Source organism: Oncorhynchus clarkii, chromosome 4 (assembly GCF_045791955.1).
Source record: "Oncorhynchus clarkii lewisi isolate Uvic-CL-2024 chromosome 4, UVic_Ocla_1.0, whole genome shotgun sequence".
NCBI classification, from domain to species: Eukaryota; Metazoa; Chordata; class Actinopteri; order Salmoniformes; family Salmonidae; genus Oncorhynchus; species Oncorhynchus clarkii.
Genome location: NC_092150.1, coordinates 72,968,647 through 72,993,980, shown reverse-complemented (window position 1 = coordinate 72,993,980; position 25,334 = coordinate 72,968,647). Strand labels below are relative to the sequence as shown.

General features: G+C 43.5%; 1 protein-coding gene across 1 annotated transcript in view; it reads right to left on the bottom strand.

Annotated features, from left to right (window-relative positions):
* Positions 1-16,600, bottom strand: part of LOC139407246 (syntaxin-binding protein 5-like) — a 126,806-nt gene extending 110,206 nt beyond the window's left edge. The window contains exons 1-2 of the mRNA XM_071150849.1: positions 16,142-16,600; positions 2,984-3,081 (exon numbers count right to left, since the gene is read on the bottom strand). Of these exons, the coding sequence (XP_071006950.1) occupies positions 2,984-3,081; positions 16,142-16,282 (239 nt within the window). The 5' untranslated portion in view covers positions 16,283-16,600. The remainder of the gene's footprint in view (positions 1-2,983; positions 3,082-16,141) is intronic.
* Positions 16,601-25,334: the final 8,734 nt, after the last annotated feature.

Here is a 25,334-nt window from a genome sequence, read left to right as displayed (position 1 = left end):
AGGACAGACATAGAGCTACAGGACAGACATAGAGCTACAGGACAGAAATCCTCTTCATCAAAGGACAAAAAAAGGACCAATAACAGCATATCTTCTGTATCAGGCATCTTCGTCTGCAGATTAGGCAAAAGCAGGCCAATTCATCATCTAGAGCACTGATCTGAGAAGGGAACAGCGTGGGTGGTTGCATGACTCCGCATTCACCTTCCTCTCCCAGAGATAAAAAACTATTTCTATCTGATCGACATCAATCAAAGATATGACTGAAGTTAAGATGCTTCTCTCCTCTCAAAATCAAAGCTACCAACGTCAGTGAGGAGGACGAATCGCCAAACCATGGGAGACAACAGGGAGAGACAGAAAGACAGCAGAGAGAGACAGAAAGACAGATAGCAGAGAGACAGAAAGACAGATAGCAGAGAGAGACAGAAAGACAGACAACAGGGAAAGACAGAAAGACAGACAACAGGGAGAGACAGAAAGACAGACAACAGGGAGAGACAGAAAGACAAACAACAGGAAGAGACAGAAAGACAGACAGCAGGGAGAGACAGAAAGACAGACAACAGGGAGAGACAGAAAGACAGACAACAGTGAGAGACAGAAAGACAGACATCAGGGAGAGACAGAAAGACAGACAACAGGGAGAGACAGAAAGACAGACAACAGGGAGAGACAGAAAGAGAGACAACAGGGAGAGACAGAAAGACAGAAAGCAGAGAGAAACAGAAAGACAGACAACAGGGAGAGACAGAAAGACAGCAGAGAGAGACAGAAAGACAGACAACTGGAAGAGACAGAAAGACAGCAGAGATAGACAGATAGACAGACAGCATGGAGAGACAGAAAGACAGACAACCGGAAGAGACAGAAAGACAGACAACAGTGAGAGACAGAAAGATAGACAACAGGGAGGGACAGAAAGACAGCAGAGAGAGACAGAAAGACAGACAGCAGGGAGAGACAGAATGACAGACAACAGGGAGAGACAGAAAGACAGACAGCAGGGAGAGACAGAAAGACAGACAGCATGGAGAGACAGAAAGACAGACAACTGGGAGAGACAGAAAGAGAGACAACAGGGAGAGACAGAAAGACAGAAAGCAGAGAGAAACAGAAAGACAGACAACAGGGAGAGACAGAAAGACAGCAGAGAGAGACAGAAAGACAGACAACTGGGAGAGACAGAAAGACAGCAGAGATAGACAGATAGACAGACAGCATGGAGAGACAGAAAGACAGACAACCGGAAGAGACAGAAAGACAGACAACAGTGAGAGACAGAAAGATAGACAACAGGGAGGGACAGAAAGACAGCAGAGAGAGACAGAAAGACAGACAGCAGGGAGAGACAGAATGACAGACAACAGGGAGAGACAGAAAGACAGACAGCAGGGAGAGACAGAAAGACAGACAGCATGGAGAGACAGAAAGACAGACAGCAGGGAGAGACAGAAGGACAGATAACAGGGAGAGACAGAAAGACAGACAACAGGGAGAGACAGAAAGACAGACAGCAGGGAGAGACAGAAGGACAGACAATAGGGAGAGACAGAAAGACAGACAACAGGGAGAGACAGAAAGACAGACAACAGGGAGAGACAGAAAGACAGACAGCATGGAGAGACAGAAAGACAGACAGCAGGGAGAGACAGAAGGACAGACAACAGGGAGAGACAGAAAGACAGACAACAGGGAGAGACAGAAAGACAGACAACAGGGAGAGACAGAAAGACAGACAACAGGGAGAGACAGAAAGACAGACAGCAGGGAGAGACAGAAAGACAGCAGAGAGAGACAGAAAGACAGACAACTGGGAGAGACAGAAAGACAGCAGAGATAGACAGAAAGACAGACAGCATGGAGAGACAGAAAGACAGACAACCGGAAGAGACAGAAAGACAGACAACAGTGAGAGACAGAAAGATAGACAACAGGGAGGGACAGAAAGACAGCAGAGAGAGACAGAAAGACAGACAGCAGGGAGAGACAGAATGACAGACAACAGGGAGAGACAGAAAGACAGACAGCAGGGAGAGACAGAAAGACAGACAGCATGGAGAGACAGAAAGACAGACAGCAGGGAGAGACAGAAGGACAGATAACAGGGAGAGACAGAAAGACAGACAACAGGGAGAGACAGAAAGACAGACAGCATGGAGAGACAGAAAGACAGACAGCAGGGAGAGACAGAAGGACAGACAATAGGGAGAGACAGAAAGACAGACAACAGGGAGAGACAGAAAGACAGACAACAGGGAGAGACAGAAAGACAGACAGCATGGAGAGACAGAAAGACAGACAGCAGGGAGAGACAGAAGGACAGACAACAGGGAGAGACAGAAAGACAGACAACAGGGAGAGACAGAAAGACAGACAACAGGGAGAGACAGAAAGACAGACAACAGTGAGAGACAGAAAGACAGACAGCAGGGAGAGACAGAAACGGGGGAGGGCAAGGAGGGACAGAAAGGCAGACAGTAATCACACCTTAATGAGCTACTTTCAGGGAGAACACATGCTGGAACAGTAAAGGGGCCTGACGCAGGCAGGCAAGAGGCGAGATAGCGGGCAGGTGCTCTCTCTAGCTATGGCTCCCTGGGGTGCCATTCCACTGCTCTGTGTTATAAAGCACAGCAAGCTGTTGTCCCTGTAAACTGGCTGCCAGCTCTATATCAAGGATTAAGAGTAAAGGATAGGCTTTTTTCTTTTATAGTGTAACATGCCATTTTACTGTAATATGTGTTATTAGACATAGATAGAATGAGTATACATAAACACCAATGAGCTCAGCCTGCTCTTCCAAGGGCATTGTCTTTCTATCCATCCATCCATCCATCCATCCACCTACCTGCTGCTGGTCTGGTCTCGGCTGAGAGCAGCCCCATACAGGGCCTCCCCCTCAGGGACCCAGTGGCTAGTGTACACAACACAAACAGATCAATGGAGTTGAACACAGCATCACACAGAGCAGAAAGGATACAGTCTGAGGGCCCCGCTCTGGGTCCCAATGGCCAGGATCTTCTGGACTGGGTCATGGGCCATGGACGACGGCTGATAGGGGAAGCCATGACGGACAGTCTGGGCGTCCAATGAGATGGCAGCAAAGCAATGAGGAATGAGGAAACAACAGATACAAATCAAGGTTAGTGGGAATAAGCGTTCTCTCAATAGAGTAGTTTTGTGTCCACATAATTCAACATCAATATATTTACTCAAACTGCAATTTGAAGTCTGTGAATAAACACTTGAAATTACAGGCAAAGGAACAGCAATACATGAACAACAATTAAACTGTGATGTTTAATGTGTACGCCTAACAGTTGGGTTCCATGATATTGTGTGTACACTAGCAACAACACCCCTACTGGGCACAAACAGTTCAACGTCTAGTTTGGATTTACATTTGGTTGAGTTGTCAACAAACGTGAATTCAATGTGAAATCAACCTTATCATTGGATTTAGGTAAAAAAAATACATTTTTGTACGTTTTCCACATTGATTGAACATCATCACATTACATTTTTTGGTTGAAATTATGTGGAAATAATGTTGATTCAACCCGTTTTTGCCCAGTGGGTGATCTCTTTTTATGGCGCCTCCCACATAGCAGCTAATTGTGATTATATTACTCTGTAATAAAACCCTTCACATTGGGGCGTGACAGGTCTACCACAATATCCTGCTGCTGGAGTATTGCATGAGTCAGTCAGTTAGGCAGGTTGTTGTAGCCCACTTGTTTGCTTATAGAGCAAGAGCCCCTAAAAAACAAATTCTCATTTAGAAAACAGACTGTGTGGCATCAATATGAGAAACATTTATTCTACAATTGCAGTGGTGTAAAGTACTTAAATCTCTTTTTAGTGAGCTTTCTAAACACCAAAGTAACATTTCCGATATTACTGCACTCTCGGAACTAAAAGCACAAGCATTTTGTTACACCCGCAATAACATCTGCTAAACACGTGTATGTGACCAATTCAATTTGATTTGAGAAACACCAGTTTGTAAGTTAGTGGACTTAGATTTTCGATCAGGTCTGTTAGTAAACACCAGATCAATTTGAGTCTGGGATTACTGTGTTACTCTGGTTGGACCTTGTATTATTTGAGTCAGGTTGAAATAGTCAGGTTGAAATGAGTTTTTTCCTGCACGTTTTGTTTTCCCAGTTTATATTGAAATCGCCCATGAAGATGATCTCCTTCTTATAGTCACATTCTTTAACCATGGCATTTAGATGGTCATAAAACGAGATATCAGATGTTGGTTGTTGATATAATCCAATTATAGTGAGAGACATAAGAGGGGAGAGGAAGACATTCAGCCCCATACATTCAAGGTAATTGGCATGTTTCCATATGTTACGATTGAATTTATAGTTATCTTCCATGTACATAATCAATCCATCCCCACTGCCGTCTCCCCTGCTGCTCCTGAATATGGACTATCCAGCAACATTAAAGGCTGAAATAGGAGACCATTTCTTCAGCCATGTCTCAGAGAAACAGAAAAATCAAGATTAGACTCATTCAATAAATGTTCTACCTGTTCACTCTTAGAAATAATGCTATGAATATTCAAATGACCTCCCAATATTCCTCTAGGCTTGGAACGAGGGTCCCAGAGCATTTTAGCCTGATTGATGGTTTGAAAAAGTTATCTGCAGATTGCTCATTCTCTTATGGTAGCAACAGAGGTTATGAGTTACACAGATGTCCTTCTCTGAACCTGATAATATAGGCTACTCAAATATAGATTATTTCAATCATGCATGTTCCACCATTCATCAATGATTTCGGTCTGGGTGGCAAATTAAGGAGCCTTTTCTCCACTTCTCTCAGAATTACATCCTCCTTATCAGCCATTTTTTCTGCAAGTGACCTAACTCCAGACTCTGATGGGGAGCTTGGTACCCTGGGCCGCTTGGGTGTTTGTTGATTCCGGATTGTTTGAATGAAAGCCAGCATTGATGTTTGGCTGCCTTCTTTTGTATTCTGCAAAGAGCTGCACCGCCTTCGGGGTCGCTTATTAACCTCAGAGTTTTCTATTGGGTTATGATTGTCACTGGTCTCAGTAGTCACTTTCCCAGCTTCAGTTTTGGCATTCAAGGTCACTGTTGTTTAAATATTCACGAATTGGGGGTGGGAAAGAATGTTCTGGTGATTTCCACGTGGACTGGAGAAACATCAACAAATTGAAAGCTGTCAGTGTAGCTACTTAGCATGCGAACATTAGTTTGCTATCTTGCTAACCTTATCTAGCTAGCTAATGTTATCTGTTTTTGCCGTTTTTTTTACTACAACGTATTCAAAACATTAGTCAGCTGGCTACTGTTTTGTAGTAAGCATAATAGTGTAACGACCCTGTGTTTATAAGCGCGGAATTCGACCCTGCCGCAAGAGCATGCTTTTGCAGCACAGTCGATAGCGCGCCGGACCTTGAGTAAAGGTCGAGGGTTCGAGACCTGCTCCCTACTGTTTCATTACAATAGTGAAAACTTCGCCACAGACGGAAACCAGTATTTTTGACTTCACCATCTATTGTTGTCTCCAAACTTTTGGCATCTCCCATAAGAGACATTTGTTTTTCTACTTTGTAATGAACACGGTACAATCTTTGGTAGGTAGGATGCTGGCAGTCTGCTGGCAGGCTTCAGCTGCTGTATAGCAAAGCCAAGTCAGTCCGTGCTCATGGTTCTTACAGGGGAAGTGACATTACAGGCTACAGTGACTTGGCTCATGATGCACATCGCAAATGACATGTAGCAACACCCTGAGCACATCGGACCAATACAAATGTAATAGCACAACAAAATAGATAAACAAGTTCCTTAAATGTTCTTTTGCGGGTGACTGTTCATTATAGTATTTTTGCAAACTGAGCAAGCTAATGTTCTAGCTAAATTAAACTAATTATTCTAGCTAGCTAGCAGCTAATGTTAGTCACACATGCTAACAGAGTTTATATATATCTAGCAAGTTAATGTGAGCTGAAGTATCTAGCTACCTTACCAACGTTACGTCCTGTTAATGTGGTTATCAAAAATATAATTACTAGCGGGTTTAAATGAACGTTAGTGGTTTGCTAGTTTGCTAAACAACTAGCTAGCTACCCTAGCTAGAGTGTACCATTCCTATCATTGTTTTGACAGCAGCTCAGACTGGAGCGAGTTTATAGTATGCTTTAGGTAGCTAGGTTAGGATTAACAATGCATGCATGCAACGACATTCTATACATTTATCAACTGGATTGTGTTTTAGAATTACAGCTAGCTATGTCACGTTGTTAATGTCATTTCTTGACAGTAGGCTTACAGACTATATGATTGATAAAGATGGCAAGTCTATTTTCTCGAGTCTACGCGGATCAATGCTGGTAATATAAGCTGATAATAACGTTACGACTGTTTTTGCATTGCTACCTCTGGAATTGTGAATGTTATAGTTAGCTAACAAGTGTCTATTCAGTGTTAGTTAACTGCCAGTGCCAATATGTAACATTATAGCCTAGCTGTTTCTAATGATAAACTTATACAATGCATAAATGCAATGACATTTTTTAAATGTATCAACTGGATTGTGTTTCAGGAATTATATGTCACGTAGTCATTGTCATTTCTTGACAGTAGGCTTTTACCACTGCAGCTTAGTGCAAACAAATCTGGTCTAGAGATTGAGTGGGTCATTTGTAGAAAAGGGATGTAGAGGAATTGTTACAATCTAAGACATAAGACGTAGTTTAAAATGTATTGGGCTGTAGGCTAGGTGTTATCAGTCAAATAGGCTACCTATTTGAAAACAATTTCTGTGTACCGGTTAGTATTCTTTTGAATTTACTTCTGTTATGTCTGAGATAGCTGCATGTGTGGTTGTTGTACTTTATTGTAACATGTGCCTTTGACTCTTGTCATCTCTCCACAGTCTACAGGAATTGGGGTTCCCTAGTGGGAGATTTGTGGGACCCTCGACCGTGTAGGATCTGCTCCAGACACACAGCTTTCCCGTAATGTCAGGACAGCTGTCACGTCCTGACCTTAGTTCCTTTTTTTATGTCTCTATTTTAGTTTGGTCAGGGCGTGAGTTGGGGTGGGAATTCTATGTTTTGTTCTGTGTGTTATATGTCTAGGTGTTTGGCCTGGTATGGTTCCCAATCAGAGGCAGCTGTCAATCGTTGTCTCTGATTGAGAACCATACTTAGGCAGCCTGTTTTCCCACTATGGCTTGTGGGTAGTTGTTTTCTGTGTCTGTGTTTTACCATAAAGAACTGTTTCGGTTTTCATTTATTTCTCTTCTTCTTTTGTATTCAGTATTCGGTTATATTTCATTAAAATATGGACACTTACTACGCTGCGCATTGGTCCGATCTTTCATACTCCTCGTCAGAGGAGGAAGACAACCGTTACAACAGCCGAGTGCCAGCACATTTTCTGAAAACATCTGAAAACCTTCCTCTACTCCAAGTATCTTGATGTATCCCACAGCACCCCCCCTCACCACCCCTCCACTAAAACCCTTGCCTTTCTTGCAGTAACTCTGGCCCTCTTCTTTTCTTCCCAGCACTGACTTTGCTGACCTTATCTAAGTCAAAATGTACCTACTATGACTGTGATATGGGGTTGTCTCACTTAGCTACCTTATGATGAATGTACTTACTGTCTGTCTGCTAAATGACTAAATGTCTAACTCCTGTTTTCATCCCTCATCACACACTTCCATTTGCCTCACTTTTTGAAAGACGCTCTGGAGCATGCCATCTCATCTCACGCAATTGGCATGCTGACTGCAGGAATGTCCACCAGAGTTGTTGCCAGAGAATTTTGTATTAATTTCTCTACCATAAGCCGCCTCCAATGTCGTTTTAGAGAATTTGGCTGTACGTCCAACTGGCCTCACAACCGTAGACCCTGTGTAACCACACAAGCCAGGACCTCCACATCCAGCTCTTCACCTGCGGGATCGTCTGAAACCAGCAACCCGGACAGTTGATGAAACTGAAGAGTATTTCTGTTTTCTTAAATTGACTGATTTCCTTATATGAACTGTAACTCGGTAAAATGATTGAAAGTGCTACATGTTGGGATTATATTTCTGTTCAGTATGGCATTTACGATGTACCTTTATGGGCCCTCATGCTTGACACTCTCATTGCCTGCTGTTGTGTAATGTATCTCTATCCAATCCTCTGTTGTAATTGATTCTGTGCAGTCATCAGTTATCCGGTGGAGGCTGTTACCCTGGCTGCAGGGATGCTAGCATTCAAGGGCTTTAATGAGCAGCGTCTAAGCAATTATCCACATGTGTTGTTATTATATAAATTATATATATTTCTACTCATTAGAATCACAAAATTCAATGTGCCAACTTATGTTTTTATCTAAACCCTCTTTCTGTCATTGTGTTTCTGTCAGACATGTTGAATACAGCCCTGGGCCGTTGACCAACAGTGACTACTATTGTTGCAACCCCTATTACTAGCTTGTTCAACCTCTCTTTCGTATCGTCTGAGATCCCCAAAGATTGAAAAGCTGCCGCGGTCATCCCCCTCTTCAAAGGGGGAGACACTCTAAACTGCTACAGACCTATATCCTACCCTACCTTTCTAAGGTCTTCGAAAGCCAAGTTCACAAACAGATCACCGACCATTTCGAATCCCACTGTACCTTCTCCGCTATGCAATCTGGTTTCCGAGCTGGTCATGGGTGCACCTCAGCCACGCTCAAGGTCCTAAACGATATCATAACGGCCATCGATAAGAGATAATACTGTGCAGCTGTATTCATCGACCTGGCCAAGGCTTTCACCATATTCTTATCGGCAGACTCAAGAGCCTTGGTTTCTCAAATGACTGCCTCGCCTCGTTCACCAACTACTTCTCTGACAGAGTTCAGTGTGTCAAATCGGAGGGCCTGTTGTCCGGAACTCTGGCAGTCTCTAAGGGGGTGCCACAGGGTTCAATCCTCGGGCTGACTCTTTCCTCTGTATACATCAATGATGTCGCTCTTGGTGCTGGTGATTTTCTGATCCACCTCTACGCAGACGACACCATTCTGTATACTTCTGGCCCTTCTTTGGACACTGTGTTAACTAACCTCCAGACAAGCTTCATTGCCATACAACTCTCTTTCCGTGGCCTCCAACTGCTCTTAAATGCAAGCAAAACTAAATGCATGATCGCTGCCCAGACCTACCCACCCATCCAGCATCACACCTCTGGATGGTTCTGACTTCGAATATGTGGACAACTACAAATACCTAGGTGTCTGGTTAGACTGTAAACTCTCCTTCCAGAGTCACATTAAGCATCTCTAATCCAAAATGTAATCTAGAATTGGCTTCCTATTTTGCAACAAAGCATCCTTCACTCATGCTGCCAAACATACCCTCGTAAAACTGACTATCCTACCGATCCTTGACTTCGGCGATGTAATTTACAAAATAGCCTCCAACACTCTACTCAACAAATTGGATGCCGTGTCAACAGCGCCATCCGTTTTGTCACCAAAGCCCCATATACTACCCACCACTGCGACCTGTATGCTCTCGTTGGCTGGCCCTCGCTTCATATCCATCGCCAAACCCACTGGCTCTAGGTCAACTATAAGTCGTTGCTAGGTAAAGCCCTGCCTTATCTCAGCTCACTGGTCACCATAGCAGCACCCACCCGTAGCACATGCTCCAGCAGGTATATATCTCTCTGGTCACCCCCAAAGCCAATTCCTCCTTCGGCCGCCTTTCCTTCCAATTCTCTGCTGCCAATGACTGGAACGAACTGCAAAAATCACTGAAGCTGGAGACTCGTATCTTTCTCACTAGCTTTAAGCACCAGCTGTGAGAGCAGCTCACAGATTACTGCACTTGTACATAGCCAACCTGTAAATAGCCCATCCAACTACCTCATCACCATATTGTTATTTATTTTATTTATTTTTCTCCTTTGCACCCCAGTACCACTCATCTTTTGCACATCTATCACCTCAGTGTTTAATTTGCCATACTGTAATAATTTCGCCACTATGGCCTATTTATTGCCTCACACCCCCCTTATCCTACCTCATTTGCACACACTGTATATAGACTTTCTCTATTGTAATTATTGACTGTATATTTGATTATTCCATGTGTTACTCTGTGTTGTTGTTTGTGTCACACTGCTTTGCTTTATCTTGGCCAGGTCACAGTTGTAAATGAGAACTTGTTCTCAACTAGCCTACCTGGTTAAATAAAGGTGAAATAAAAATAATAATAAAATAAAACTCTCCCCAGGACATGTTGCCATGTTCCTCCTCTGCTGTCCCCTCCTCAGTCGGGACATACAAAGCACCCCATTACCCGTGGGTCACCCCACGGTAGCCCACTACTGCCCCCCCCCCCACTACTGCCCCTCCCCCCCACCCCCTGCACCCCAGTATGAGCAGCCACCTCTGGCAGACAGAGAGAGGGACAGGGACAGAGAGCGGGATAGGAACTCAGGAGGGTGGTACCGGTGGGATCGTCTCTAGAAGGTCATTTTACCAGGTGGCCAACTCTTCCTCCAAGTATTCACAACACTGAGAGCGAAAGAAGGGGACTACAGACGGGACAGTCTGGCTCCAGAGACCACTGCAGACACTGTAACCACCACTCCCACAGCCACAGCAGACACCGTAACCACCACTCACACAACCACAGCAGACACCGTAACCATCACTCACACAGCCACAGCAGACACCGTAACCACCACTCCCACAGCCACAGCAGACACCGTAACCATCACTCACACAGCCACAGCAGACACCGTAACCACCACTCACACAGCCACAGCAGACACCGTAACCACCACTCACACAACCACAGCAGACACCGTAACCACCACTCCCACAGCCACAGCAGACACCGTAACCACCACTCACACAACCACAGCAGACACCGTAAACACCACACACCCAACCACAGCAGTAGCAGTAGAAGCGGAGCAGCCTCGACCGCAGGGACAGAGACAGCAACTGCTCCAACAGCTCCAATCCCATCATACCCCTCTGCCTCCCTCGCTGCCACCTCCCCTCACCTCTACCTCTGTGATAGCCCTGGACTGTAGCCAGGAGAGCCTGGCCAAGCCCAAACATCAATTTGAGATTGTTTGTCACTGGCTTACAAACAGTATAATGTCAAATTGGAATTATGTTTTTCTTGTCTTGAGTCAATAAGTATTCAACCCCTTTGTTGTGACAAGCATAAATAAGTTCAGGAGTAAAAATTCTTAACAAGTCACATAATAAGTTGCAATAATAGTCTTTAACATGATTTTTGAATGACTGCCTCATCTCTGTACCACACACATTCAGTTATCTGTAAGGTCCCTCAGTTGAGCAGCGAATTTCAAACACAGAATTAACCACAAAGACCAGGGAGGTTTTCCAATGCCTCGCAATGAAGGGCACTTATTGGGCTGCATCCAGGCTGCATCACATCCGGCCGTGATTGGGAGTCCTGCGTCGCCCGGGTTTGGCTGGGGTAGGCCGTCATTGTAAATAAGAATTTGTTCTTAACTGACTTGCTTAGTTAAATCAAGGTTAAATTAAAAATAATATGTAAAATTGGTACAAGGGTACAAATAAAAATAAAAATAGACGTTGATTATCTTTTTGCATGGTGATATTATTAGTTACACTTTGGATGGTATATCAACACACCCAGCCACTACAAAGATGCAGGTGTCCTTCCTAACCCAGGTGTCGGTATGAAGGAAACCACTCAGGGTTAGGGTTAGGGTTAGGGTTAGGGTTAGGGTTAGGGTTCACCATGAGGCCAATGGTGACTTTAAAACAGTTACAGGGTTTAATGGTTGTTGTTGTTGTTGTGATAGGAGAAAAGTGAGGATGGATCAACATCATTGTATTTACTCCACAAAACTAACCTAATTGACGGAGTGAAAAGGAAGCCATTAAAGAATAAAAATACTCTAAAACATGCATCCTGTTAGCAATAAGGCACTAAAGTAATACTGCAAAAAAATGTGGCAAAGCAATTCACTTTTTTTCAGGAAAACAAAGTGTTATGTTAGGGGAAATCCAATCCAACACATTACTGAGTGCCACTCTCCCTATTTTCAAGCATAGTCGTGACTGCATCATGTTATGGGTATGCTTGTAATCGAAGGACTGGAGAGTTTTTCAGAATAAAAAAGAAATAGAATGGAGCTAAGCACAGGCAAAATTCTAGATTAAATCCTCATTCAATCTGCTTTTCAACAGACACTGGGAGATTCATTCACCTTTCAGCAGGACAATAACCTTAAACACAAGTTCAAATATACAATAGAGTTGCTTACAAAGAAGACAGTGAATGTTCCTGAGTGGCCGAGTTACCGTTTTTGCTTAAATCTGCTTGAAAATCTATGGCAAGCCTTAAAAATGGTTGTCTAGCAAAGATCAACAACCAATTTGACAGAGGTTGAAGAATTTTGAAAATAATATTGGGCAAATATTGTACAATCCAGGTGTGCAAAACTTAACCAGAAAGACTCACAGCTGTAGTCGCTGCCAACGGTTATTCTAACATGTATTGACTCAAGAGTTTGAATACTTATGTAAATTCATTATTTAAGTATTTCATTTTCAAAAAGATAGTAAAAATGTATAACAAAAAAAAATGATGTTTGTTATTTGTGTACAAAAATATTGTGTGTAAAAAACAATTTAATCCATTTTGAATTCAGGCTGTAACACAACAAAATGAGGAATAAGTCAAGGGGTATGAATACTTTCTGAAGGCACTGTATCTAGGACTGGGTGATATGGCCAACATATCATATCACTGTATTTTTCTCATTTTTGACAGTATGACGGTGATGTTTCTGATGTTTGATGTTTCTGAATAATATAAGTTTTATATATGCTTTATGGGTAGTGCATGGCCCTATGATAGCAACAAATTAATTATCAGGGGTTTTAAAGTGCTTCGTCCATTCTGATTGCTTTAATGTTCAACCAAAATTAATAGGACAAAACTGACAGTGAAGTAATCTCATTTGTAGAAATCAAAATCCACTTTTGTAGGATTTTGTACTGAGCAAGGCTTACCATTTGCATAGTTACTTGTTAAAGTTCAGCATTTTCATCCATTTCTTCATTCACTGCACTAATGTGCTGTCATTTGTAAACAAGACTAAAGATTGTTTTAGTGTTGACTACTGCAGCTATGGTAGCAAATTAGCAATAATATTAGCTATATTTTCCAGCAGGATTTTCACCACCTAGTACGCATGCCCTGACGCCTTGTAGGAGGTGGGAGAGTGAGTGTTGTAGGTTTGCAAGAGTTTCAATGGTGGGAAGAGTGATCGGGAGGTTTTCAGACATGCACACACACAACAGTGTGAGTTCCCTGCAGTACACCTTAGGAAACCTGAGAGTGACTGTTCGTTCCCGGGTAAGTTTTCATCGAATACTCAACCAGATCACGTGAGGATACAGACCCGTTCACGTCGTCTGAACACCAACATATTCGTTTCCCCACGTTCACGCAGGGTGTGCTGAAGCCGTGACAACTCCCGAAAACTGTTTGTCGGAAAGTGATCTGGAATTTTTACCCATAAACGTGTCTTTTCATGCAGTTATGGGAGCATGAACAGCAGTGTGCAGCATTTTCCTTTTTATTTTTTCATTATAACCTGGTGTTTCGAACCCTGAATGCTGATTTGCTGACAGCCGTGATATATCAGACCTATACCATGGGTATGACAAAACATTTATTCTTACTGCTCTAATTACGTTGATAACCAGTTTATAATAGCAAAAAGGCACCTCACTTTGCATCGTGCCTAGGAACAGCCCTTAGCCGTGGTATATTGGTATACAAAGGAGATTATTGTATATAGTCTCGCTATTGTTATTTCACTGCTTCCCTTAACTTGTTACTTTTACATCTTATTCTATCTGTATTTTTTTTTTACTGCATTGTTAGTTAGGGGCTCGTAAGTAAGCATTTCACTGTAAGGTCTACTACACCTGTCTTATTCGGCGCATGTGACTAATAAAATTTGATTTGACATTGGCCATATACCACACCTATTCTGGCCATATACCACACCTATTCTGGCCATATTGCTTAATTATAGGATTGACACTTGTGCTTTAGCTGCACCAATCAAAGCAGTGAAGCATGTAGCGAAGGAAGACTTTAGTGGTCAAAACCATTTATCTTGGGGCAACAGGGGAATAGGGTTGCAAAATGTTCATATTTATTTTGTTTGTTTAATACAGACTAGATTTAAAACATACGTGAACATTTACAAATTATCCAATGGATTATGTCCATTTTCTGGAGGCACAAAATCATACATTTGCATCCCCTATTTTAATTTGCTCCATGGTTTAGGCGGCCAAACAAAGCTGTTTGTCGGGACTCCCCAAGAGGAACAACTTTGCAGGTGTTTCTGACTTCTAAACCATGCTTTGCTGGTGGGTGGTAACATTCAAATAAAACCCAGCTCTGAAACAAAATGTAAACTAAAAACAATGTTTTACATAATCTTTGAAAAAAGACAAAGCATTGATACGGATGTTCTGGAAGTGGGCAGTTCGGATTTATCACTTCAAACCCAATATATCATATTTTGACTAAAACGATGACTTATTGATTTAAATAGTTGTGCATAATCATGGGTATGGTCTGATACTTGTGTTTCAGCTTGAAAATGTGAATTTATACTGGTGTGGGCGTTTAAATTCCGAGCAAAGGGCTAAAGCATATTATGTAAGAGCCGCTCCACTGTAGCAGACACCTGCACTCGCGCAGGCAGGACCCGCAAAACGGGCCGGGCATTGCGGGTTGATTACATCGCAACAAGCAGGGGGCTTTGGACGATTTCCATTGACCACGCGCCTGGAGCGCAAACCCAATTATGACTCTTCAGGACGCGGCTCGGTCAAAAACATTTGAGATATAACATATTGTAGCCTAGGCTGTACATTCTAGTCAACCATTCCAGATATTACGCGGTTCTAGCCATGCGCAAATGTTTAAACCTTCATGCGCTCATGCGACGCAGAGAAACACGTCACCAATACGGAGGCCTGCGTTTTTAAATCGCTGGTACGATAAGGGCTATAATAATATACCTCCTATATGGGTGTTGATTTCAATATAGTGTTAGGGCATAGTCTGGACCATTGAATCCGACAAAAAAAAGAACATGCGCACACACGCAGCGGAGTCCATTTGACTAAAAAGCAAAGCATCCTATCAACTATTGCCTAACATCAATTTGCTGTGGTTGCCTATGATGGGCTAAATTCGTTCCAGCTGTTTTACCGGCAGTGCGTGCATGTGCATCGAATGTGAGTGTTTATTAACCCCATCCATTCTTCTGTCCTGTCTAATTCAAGGAGGAAGGGGAGCCAGTGCATAATAAAACGGGCCTACTAATTTCAGAGGCATTCACCCGCTATGGCTGGATGAGGAGATCGGGAGAGTGAACTGGAGGGTGTGTATGGTGGGAAACTGATCGCCGCTGTATCAACCCGCCAGGGATCCAGTGATGGACATGTTAATCCAAACGGAACATAGATTATGCAAGAAGCAGGTTCTTTTAGCCCAACCCCTCCGTATGACAGTTCATGCGAAGTGCACATGACATGAGCGATGAAGCAAGCCAGTGTATTTTAACGGAAGGGAGGATAGGCCTATATGTATGCATTTATTAGATTTTTACAAAAGTATAGGCTAATGATGGGATGCATGTAAATAAACGCAAAATCATGATGAACATACTATTCCATATTGCTACTGGTATATATCGAAAGCGCATTCGCCATATGCGCATTTTACAGGCTGGGTTGCCAAACCTTGGTAATGGGCAGAGTGTCTAAACCAGCAAATTCTCATTGTTATAATACCTTTTCATAACAGATAACAAAAAAGACGAGGCAAAGGCAGTAGGTAGGCAATAGTAGCCGAACCGTCCATCAGATGATAACCGTAACATTATAGGCTATAAATAATATATAGCTGGCGGCGCGTTAATTTTCACCTGTATCAATATTGAGAGTAGGGGTTGCCAATATGCAGTGAGAAAATAGAAACATACACACGCAAACACCAACATTCATTCACAGACTGTTATGTTGGATACAGCTACATTATAAACGGCATCTGACTCGCCCACCTTGCAGAGCTGAAAATTCTCGGACTGAAGGGTCTCGTGCATCAAATTGTTCTCCGGGGCGCCCGACTGGCCAGACGAAACAGAGGAAGACGCCTGCTCCTTTAGGCCGTCCAGCACCTTCCTGATGTTAAACTTCTTCATTTTACCCCCAGAAACACTGCGATGACAACGGAAAGCAAAATTGAGATGACCCGCTAAAGATAACGGGGTAAAGCCACTCTCTCGCTCTCTTCTGATGCCCTCCGTAAATCTCACATTTTAGCTGGTGGTTTTACATAGTGAAAAGGGTTTCGGCCGCGCACCACTCGGGTCGGGCTCCTTGACGCTCAATGTTCGATTCTCTATGTATTTGTTGTGTGGCTGTGGTGCGTCTATGTAATTCTTCTCCGACTCTGTGTCCCACTGCGTCTCCGCTGCTCGCTCGCTCTCGCCGTTCCCCTCCCCTCCACTCTCTCCGCTCAGGCAACGCGGAAACGCAGCTGCAGCGGTGCTTCTGCGCTTTTAAGCACCCGGATGTTTGATTGAAGCGCGACCGACGCTGCTCACTTTACCTATCTCTCCACACAAACAATGTTTCTACCTCTTTCTCTTCCACCTCTCTCTCTCTCTCTCTCTCTCTCTCTCTCTCACACACACACACACACACACACACACACACACACACACACACACACACACACACACACACACACACACACACACACACACACACACACACACACACACAGTGCAGGCAGGGTGAAGAGCAGGATTCGCTCCATTGCACCTGGTGTTATTGTGATGCAGCAGTATGAGTATCAGGGTAAGAAATCAGGGTGAGACATCAGGGTGATATCAGGGTGAGACAGCCAGCCAGGCGGCCAGGCGACCTTGTTCTCCTTGTACAACCCACATCAATATTGAAACACCCCACTAAAACTATCTCATCCATTATCCATGGTGATCACTGTGAGGATTTGATTTGAACCGTGCTTGACTGCATACAATGCATGTAATATTACTCATTGTTATTTTTTTCGCAATGTTTTGTCATGAGAATAGATCAGTCACTAAAGGATGCTAAGATCCTCAAAAGCTTTTATTGGGTAGCTCTCATGCCTCGCTGACGTACACTGAGTGTACAAAACATTACGAACACCTTCCTAGTATTGAGTTGCACCCCCTTTGCCCTTAAAACAGACTCAATTTGTCAGGGCAGGAACTCTAAACGGTGTCAAAAGCATTCCACAGGTGCCCTTGACCAATGCTTCCAAAAGTTGCGTCAAGTTGGCTGGATGTGCTTTGGGTGGTCGACCATTCTTGATACACAAGGGAAGCTGTTCAGCGTCAAAAACCCTGTAGTGTTGCAGTTCTTGACACACTCAAATCGATGCGCCTGGCACCTACTACCATACCCCGTTCAAAAGGAACTTTAAATCGTTTGTCTTGCCCATTCACCCTCTGAATGGCACACATACTCAATCCATGTCTCAATTGTCTCAAGGCTTAAAAATCTTTCTTTAACCTGTCTCCTCCTCTTCATCTACACCGATTGAAGTGGATTTAACAAGTGACATCAATAAGGGATCATATATTTCACCTGGATTCACCTTGTTAGTGTATGTTATGGAAAGAGCAGGTGTTCCTAATGTTTTGTACACTCAGTGTATAGTGTTGGCACCAGTGGACTGTCTGTTGGCACACACCACACACCAGGTGCCCTTGGCACGCACACACACACACACACACACACACACACACACACACACACACACACACACACACACACACACACACACACACACACACACACACACACACACACAGTGCAGGCAGGGTGAAGAGCAGGATTCGCTCCATTGCACCTGGTGTTATTGTGATGCAGCAGTATGATCTGCCCAATGCTGGGGAGTTCCCCCTTACTATGTAAAGCATTGTTACACTGTTCTATAAATTATTACAGTTATTACATAATTATTATATTATCATCACGTAGAAGACAGCATTGAATAAAAACCAAGCGAACATTTATGCTAATTAAATATTCAGAACTATATCAAGGTAATCCTTATCTTGTAATTAATATTTTCATAAGGTATTAGGTACTCGTATTGACCACACCCCACTTAACCCAGCCTAATAATATCCTTGTGTTTCAGATTACATTTATAGAGCAAAGAAAAAGGCCCTTATTAGGTCATCTAATTCCCTTTGTGTGTGTGTGTGTGTGATTGTGTAAAACGAGATGCCGCCCACACTCACACACATAAGGCCACAGTGTGGGATGGGAGGGCCCTTGCCAACTGTGACATCAGTGATTTCATTTACCACCATTGTGCCGTGGCCTGGCCATTCATATGGCTGCTGCTGGAGGTGTTTGTTTGTGTGTGTACTGTGTTTGTGTGTGTGTGTGTGTTTGCCCACTGTATTTAGAATCAGACTGCTGTGTTCGTGTGCTTTGATAACGTGCTGCATTGTTCTCTTTGAGAGGGGCAATGTTCAAAGAGAGAGAAAGAAAGAGATGGAGAGAAATAAAGAGGGATGGGGTTCTGACAGAGGTGTACATGCTGTTTTCAGTCAAGGTGAGTGTTATTTTTAGAACCTCAATCAATATTTGATTATTGTTCAAGGTCATCTAATGTTGGTGACTTGCCTTTTTATAGCTGGAACAGGCAACCAGTGTGTGTGTATGTGTGTGTGTTTGTGTGTTCTCCATGTTTCCAGATTACCTGATTAATGTGACAGTCCCTCTCATAAACAAAGTTACTCATACGTCTCAGATCTGATTGGCCGCCTGTGATTAAACCTGGGGCCGTCTTTCATGACATCGCAGGACCTTGTATGGACCAATCACATCGCAATACATCAGGCTGGCCCTGTAGCACCTCAGACGGTCATCTATCATCCGTCGGCAGAGTAACCCTGGGAAATATGCAAATACACAGGGACCTGATTGGACTGTGAGCGATATGGGTTTATGTGCAGAATAGTGTATGGCTAATCCAGTGGTAATCCAAGACCAGGGGTTAAGGTGAAACATACATCATTAGGGTGAACAGAGCAGGTGCTTCAGTACTACAGCACTATACATTAAAACATTCAACTCCACCATAATAACACTGTCAAGTTGGTCATTTGTGTAACAGATGACTTGATACTTATCATTGGTTTTTATTCCGATGAACCTTCCTAACATAAACATCATTATTTAAACTCAATGACAAGCAGCAAAAGACTTCATTATGTACTGAACAAAAATATAAACGCAACATGTAAAGTGTTGATCCCATGTTTCATGCGCTGAAATAAAACTTCCTCAAAATTGTACATATGCACGTAAAACTTATTTATCTCAAATCATGTGCACAAATTTGTTTTCATTCCTGTTAGTAAGCATTTCTCCTTTGCCAAGATAATCCATCCACCTGACAGGTGTGGTATATCAAGATGATGATTAAACAGCATGATCATTACACAGGTGCCCTTTCTGCTGGGGACAGTAAAAGGCCACTCTAAAATGTGCAGTTTTTTCACACAAAACAATGCCACAGATGTCTGGAGTTTTAATGGAAGCATGCAATTGGCATGCTGACTGCAGGAACATCCACCAGAGCTGTTGCCAAAATAATTGAATGATCATTTCTCTACCATAAGCCCATAGTTTTAGAGAATTGGGCAGTACGTCCAATCGGCCTCACAACCACCGACCACATGTAACCACGCCAGCCCAGGACCTCCAAATCCGTCTTCTTCACTTGCGGGATCGTCTGAGACCAGCCACCCGGACAGCTGATGAAACTGGGGATTATTTCTGTCTGTATTAAAGCCCTTTTGAGGGAAATATTAATTCTGATTAGCTGTGGCTGTGCGCCTGATCAGTCATGTGAAATCCATAGATTAGGGCCTAATTAATTTATTTCAATTGACTGATTTCCTTATTTGAACTGTAACTCAGTAAAATCGTTGAAATTGTTGCATTTCTATATATTTTTATTTTTGTTCAGCATATACAGGACATTGGCCTTGTCTCAGTTTGTGTCGTGCCTGAGCAGAGACAGTGCAGCCCGGAGCAGCGTGTTTGTGTGTGTTTTAGACTCAGACAGTCCTGTTTGACCCAGAACAGGAGCAAAGCCATAGGGTTTCTGGACGGTGAAAAACCTGGTGTGTCCTTGAACGACAGGGACAAGGACAGGTCACAGGTTCAATGGGGAGTGTGTGTGTGAAAATCTGGTGGTACAACAGGGACAGTGCCAGCTCAGAGAGACGATGGGCAGTGTCTATTTGTTATGCACTAAGACATGTTAGACTAGAGAGACAGAGACAGGAGGACGTGTGAACAACCTTCCACCTTAAATGGCAGGTGTCGTTAATCTAGCAGATCACAACACACCTGAGTATTAAGACTTATGCCGTTATTCCACAATGCACAGCAACAGCCCCTATTGAGGGAGAAGACGTATCGTTTATATACTCATATTCAGTCATACTACACACGCACCGAGACACGCAGGCACACACATGCACACGCACCGAGACACGCAGGCACACACATGCACATGCACCGAGACACGCAGGCACACACATGCACACGCACCGAGACACGCAGGCACACACATGCACACGCACCGAGACACGCAGGCACACACATGCACACGCACCGAGACACGCAGGCACACACATGCACACGCACCGAGACAAGCAGGCACACACATGCACATGCACCGAGACACGCAGGCACACACATGCACACGCACCGAGACACGCAGGCACACACATGCACACGCACCGAGACACGCAGGCACACACATGCACATGCACCGAGCGCCAAAGGGTTTGCAGGCTAATGAGTTGCTGCTCTTGAGGGAGTGCTTCATTGTCTGTGCATGGTTAAATAGGGAGAAGTTTTCAATGTCATTTGCGCTCTGATATATGTGTGTGTGCGTATGTGTGTGTTTGCGTGTCTGAGGAGATATCGATGTAAATTACACCCCCTATGGTCACACAGAACCTCATAAATATTAATAAGTGATAAAGGAGATTAACTCATAGAGACATAGATATTAAAAACATCACAAAGCCTTCATTAAAACTATTGCCTGGCAGTGAAGAAATAAGAGACTGTGGGTATATATGTATGGGAGTGTGTGTATGAGAGAGAGAGAGAGAGAGAGAGACAGAGGTGTGTTTGGGTGTAGGTAGGGGCTTGGACTGTGTGTGTGAGTGTGTGCGTCTCTGTGTGTGTATGTTGGCATGTGCAGTGGAGCAGTAAGGCTCAGGGGATGGACGTGATGCGACACTGGCTGGCTAGTCTGCTCTACACTCAGGGCGGCACAGCTGGTATCAGTGCCAATAATCAGCCAAAGCAATAAGACTCCCATCAACAGGCAACTCACTGGGCGGAGGAGACAGACGCCATGATTAAATTAAAGGGCACCGGCAATGTCAGTAACGCAGTGACACAGGGCCTCGAGGAGAACACATGTGCACTGTGAAACTGCAGTCGAGGGAGCCACGATGGGTGAGGGTTCTGAGGTAAAAACACAACAAAAGCATCGTCTTACGTCAGATAGCGTGACGACCCCGACTGCACTGTTGAGGAACGAGCGTCGCTTAGGAGTGACACCACCTGTTGGAAGACAATGCAAAAAAAGTTGTTTAAAAAAACAAGATGGAGACAGGTGAGGTGATATCCTCTTTGTCCTTCGATGTCGTTGATTTTGTTATTTTGATGAAGGGATTGACCTTTCCATTGTTATCTCAGGCAGTAGAAGTCAAGGCATTAACTGGAATTCGATTGCATTGAGTGAACGCTGGCCATGGTTTTGATTGAATTGACAGGAATTAGAATGGCATTGACAACCAGCTGTGTTGATAATTCAGCAAGATTTGGTTTCTGTCCCAGTGGCAGATTAAGGAGATGTAGGAGGAGGGGGGAGGGAATACACTCCGCCTGCCTCGTTGGAACCCTGTAATCTCTGTCCCTAACTATCCATAATGATTATCAGTACAGCTCACATGACAGTTTGGCAATCGAACTCCTCTCCTCTGGAAAATAGGCCTGTCTTCCACAGGTTTCAAAAGGACTGATCAATAAGTTAGTTAATCAATCTCTGAACATGACTGAACCGTATGTGTGGCCTGAAAGATTAAGCAATGACAGTTCTGGCTCTGGTTATTGGAACAGTTGAGAGAGGTGCTCACTACCTACTTGGCCAGTTTTTTTCCCCATGTGATTTACAGAGACACTTTGACCTTTTTGGGATTTGCAGTATGTAAAGTGGGTAAGGAGGTGAGAAGGCTGGGGATTACTGTAAAACGGACAGTTTTAGTCAGCTGATTCAAGCCTAGCCATCTATTCTGTTTAGTTCTAGTCAGGCAGCTTAGTCTCCCATTCAGAGGACCCATTCAGAGGAATTCAGTTTCAGTTAGTGTAGGGCCGTGTGTTCAGAAACATACAGTTGAAGTCGGAAGTTTACATACACCTTAGCCAAATACATTTAAACTCAGTTTTTTTACAATTCCTGACATTAATCCTTGTAAAAATTCCCTGTCTTCCCGGTCAGTTAGGATCACCATTATCTTTGTCCCCATGTGCAGTTGCAAACCGTAGTCTGGCTTTTTTATGGCTGTTTTGGAGAAGTGGCTTTTTCCTTGCTGAGCGGCCTGTCAGGTTATGTCGATATAGGACTCGTTTTACTGTGGATAAAGATAATTTTGTACCTGTTTCCTTCAGCATCTTCACAAGGTCCTTTGCTGTTGTTCTGGGATTGATTTGCACATTTCGCAAGTACGTTCATCTCTAGGAGACAGAACGCATCTCCTTCCTGAGCGATATGACGGCTGCGTGGTCCCATGGTGTTTATACTTGCGTACTATTGTTTGTACAGATGAATGTGGTACCTTCAGGCATTTGTAAATTGCTCCCAAGGATGAACCAGACTTGTGGAGGTCTACACATTTTTTCTGTTAGGTCTTGTTTGATTTCATTTGATTTTCCCATGATGTCAAGCAAAGAGGCACTGAGTTTGAAGGTCGGCCTTGAAATACATCCACAGGTACACCTCCAATTGACTCAAATGATATCAATTAGCCTATCAGAAGCTTCTAATGCCATGACATCATTTTCAGGAATTTTCCAGGCACAGTCAACTTAGTGTATGTGAACTTCTGACCCACCAGAATAGTGATACATTGAATTATAAGTGAAATAATCTGTCTGTAAACAATTGTTGGAGAAATGACTTGTGTCATGCACAAAGTAGATGTCCTAACAGACTTGCCAAAACTATAGTTGTTAGCAAGACATTTGTAGGGTGGTTTAAAAATGAGTTTTAATGACTCCAACCTAAGTGTATGTAAACTTCCGACTTCAACTGTACTTTCCCTATCGTGACGAGCACCACATTTTGGTCCATGCTATCCGGGATCCTTGGGATGCCCCCCCCCCCATTGAAGTTACAAGGGTTAAGGATAAGGTTAGGTAAGGTTGTGGTTAAGGTTAGGGTTTAGGGTAGGGACATCCCATGGATCCCGAATAGCACTACATTTTCCCTCCTGCTACTCATTCTCCTGAGGTCACATACTGTACCTTTGCTGCTCTGATGTTTTTTTGTGTGTGTAGTTGAACAACCACAATCAGACACAAGTCAAACTCAGTGGTGTTGGATGTCTGTGAGTGGGTGTATCATCATTAATTAAACCTCCTTAAAACCTGGAAATACTGCCTCCTCGTTGTTCCTCGTTGTTCTTACCCGACCATGTGAAAGGCACATTCTAATAAAAGGACTGAAACAACCTCTTGACTCCAGTATGTATTGTAAATGTAAATGTAATTACATCATTGGGAATACGGGTTAGGAGAAGAGAGAGAATTCCACGCTCCACTCAATTGACATCCGCTAATCAAATCTCGTTCTTCACACTGACGCCTACACATGTCAATAATACAACTCCAATCTGTCAGATGTGGACAGATATGAAGTCCTCTCCCACAGATATACAGTAGAGAGGTATCTGAATTTGGAAACACAATACGTGAAGATACTAAAACAACTGTCTCCAGAGATGCAGACAGAGAATGTTCTGACTCTGAGATCTCTTCTTACCAAGGCCCTGTCTCAATCTATAGTGTCTCTCAGGGCCTCTAGTGATAAATGAGGGCCTTAATTGTAGCCAGTGATGGGTTTTCATTGTGGATCCTACAACCCTCGGCGGAGAAACTCAGCCTCGCAATGCTTTATTGGCAACCTGACACCTCTCAGCTCAAGTGTAAAATCCGGTCAAACGCAATCACCGCTAACGAGAAGCAATTATGTTATGATTTAAACGGCCAGCCTCTCTGAAGTTATTTAAAATGTGTCCATCATCTATCTGTTAATCTTTCAAGGCCTGATGAAAGGAATTCATTGGTGTTACTTTTGAAGTGGACACACGCATGCACACACACACGCACATCCACACACTGTAAAACCACACTTGACCATTATTGACAGAGCCAATGTCTGACTCAACACTTTCCTAAAATACACACAATAAAATCACATCTATGGACAGATAAAGACGTAAAGCTACTTCAGATGACTTCCCATTGACCTTCCCACAGGCATTCTACTCTCTGTGACAAATAGAGGAGGAGTGGGCAGTATCAGTACACATACTGTAGTATCAATATTATCAACATGACTGTCAGGGATGCCAGGCAGTCTGAAGATGACTGTGGGGGCACACACACACACACACACACACACACACACACCCTAAAGTCATGTTTGATCTCCTGATTGATGGACAGCTGTCAATCCCGTCCCTGGTGGGACAGACAGACTTCCTCACTCTCCTGTTACTTCCTTTTTCATTTCAGGAAGCAACTGGGCAATGGAGGAGTTAGACTGTTAAAACATATTCTGTGTGTTGATCTGATGAGGATGTGTTTGATTGTCAGTTTTTTTGCTGCACCATTTCGTCTTTTCGTCTCCTTGGCTGGGTGTCAGGTCCAGTGGCGACCCGTCATTCAGGGCAGGTGGGGCTGTTCTGAAAAAAACGAGCTACGACTTGGAAAATAGGTTTTGAAAGTTCATCTATCTTGGAATTGCAAGTCGCAAACTCAGGGCTTTATAGAGCTCCGACTTGAAGATCACTGATGTCATGATTCAACCTTTTTTTTTGAGTTCCCAGTTGTCTTGAAAGCACCATAAATCCAGGGAATGCCAGACTT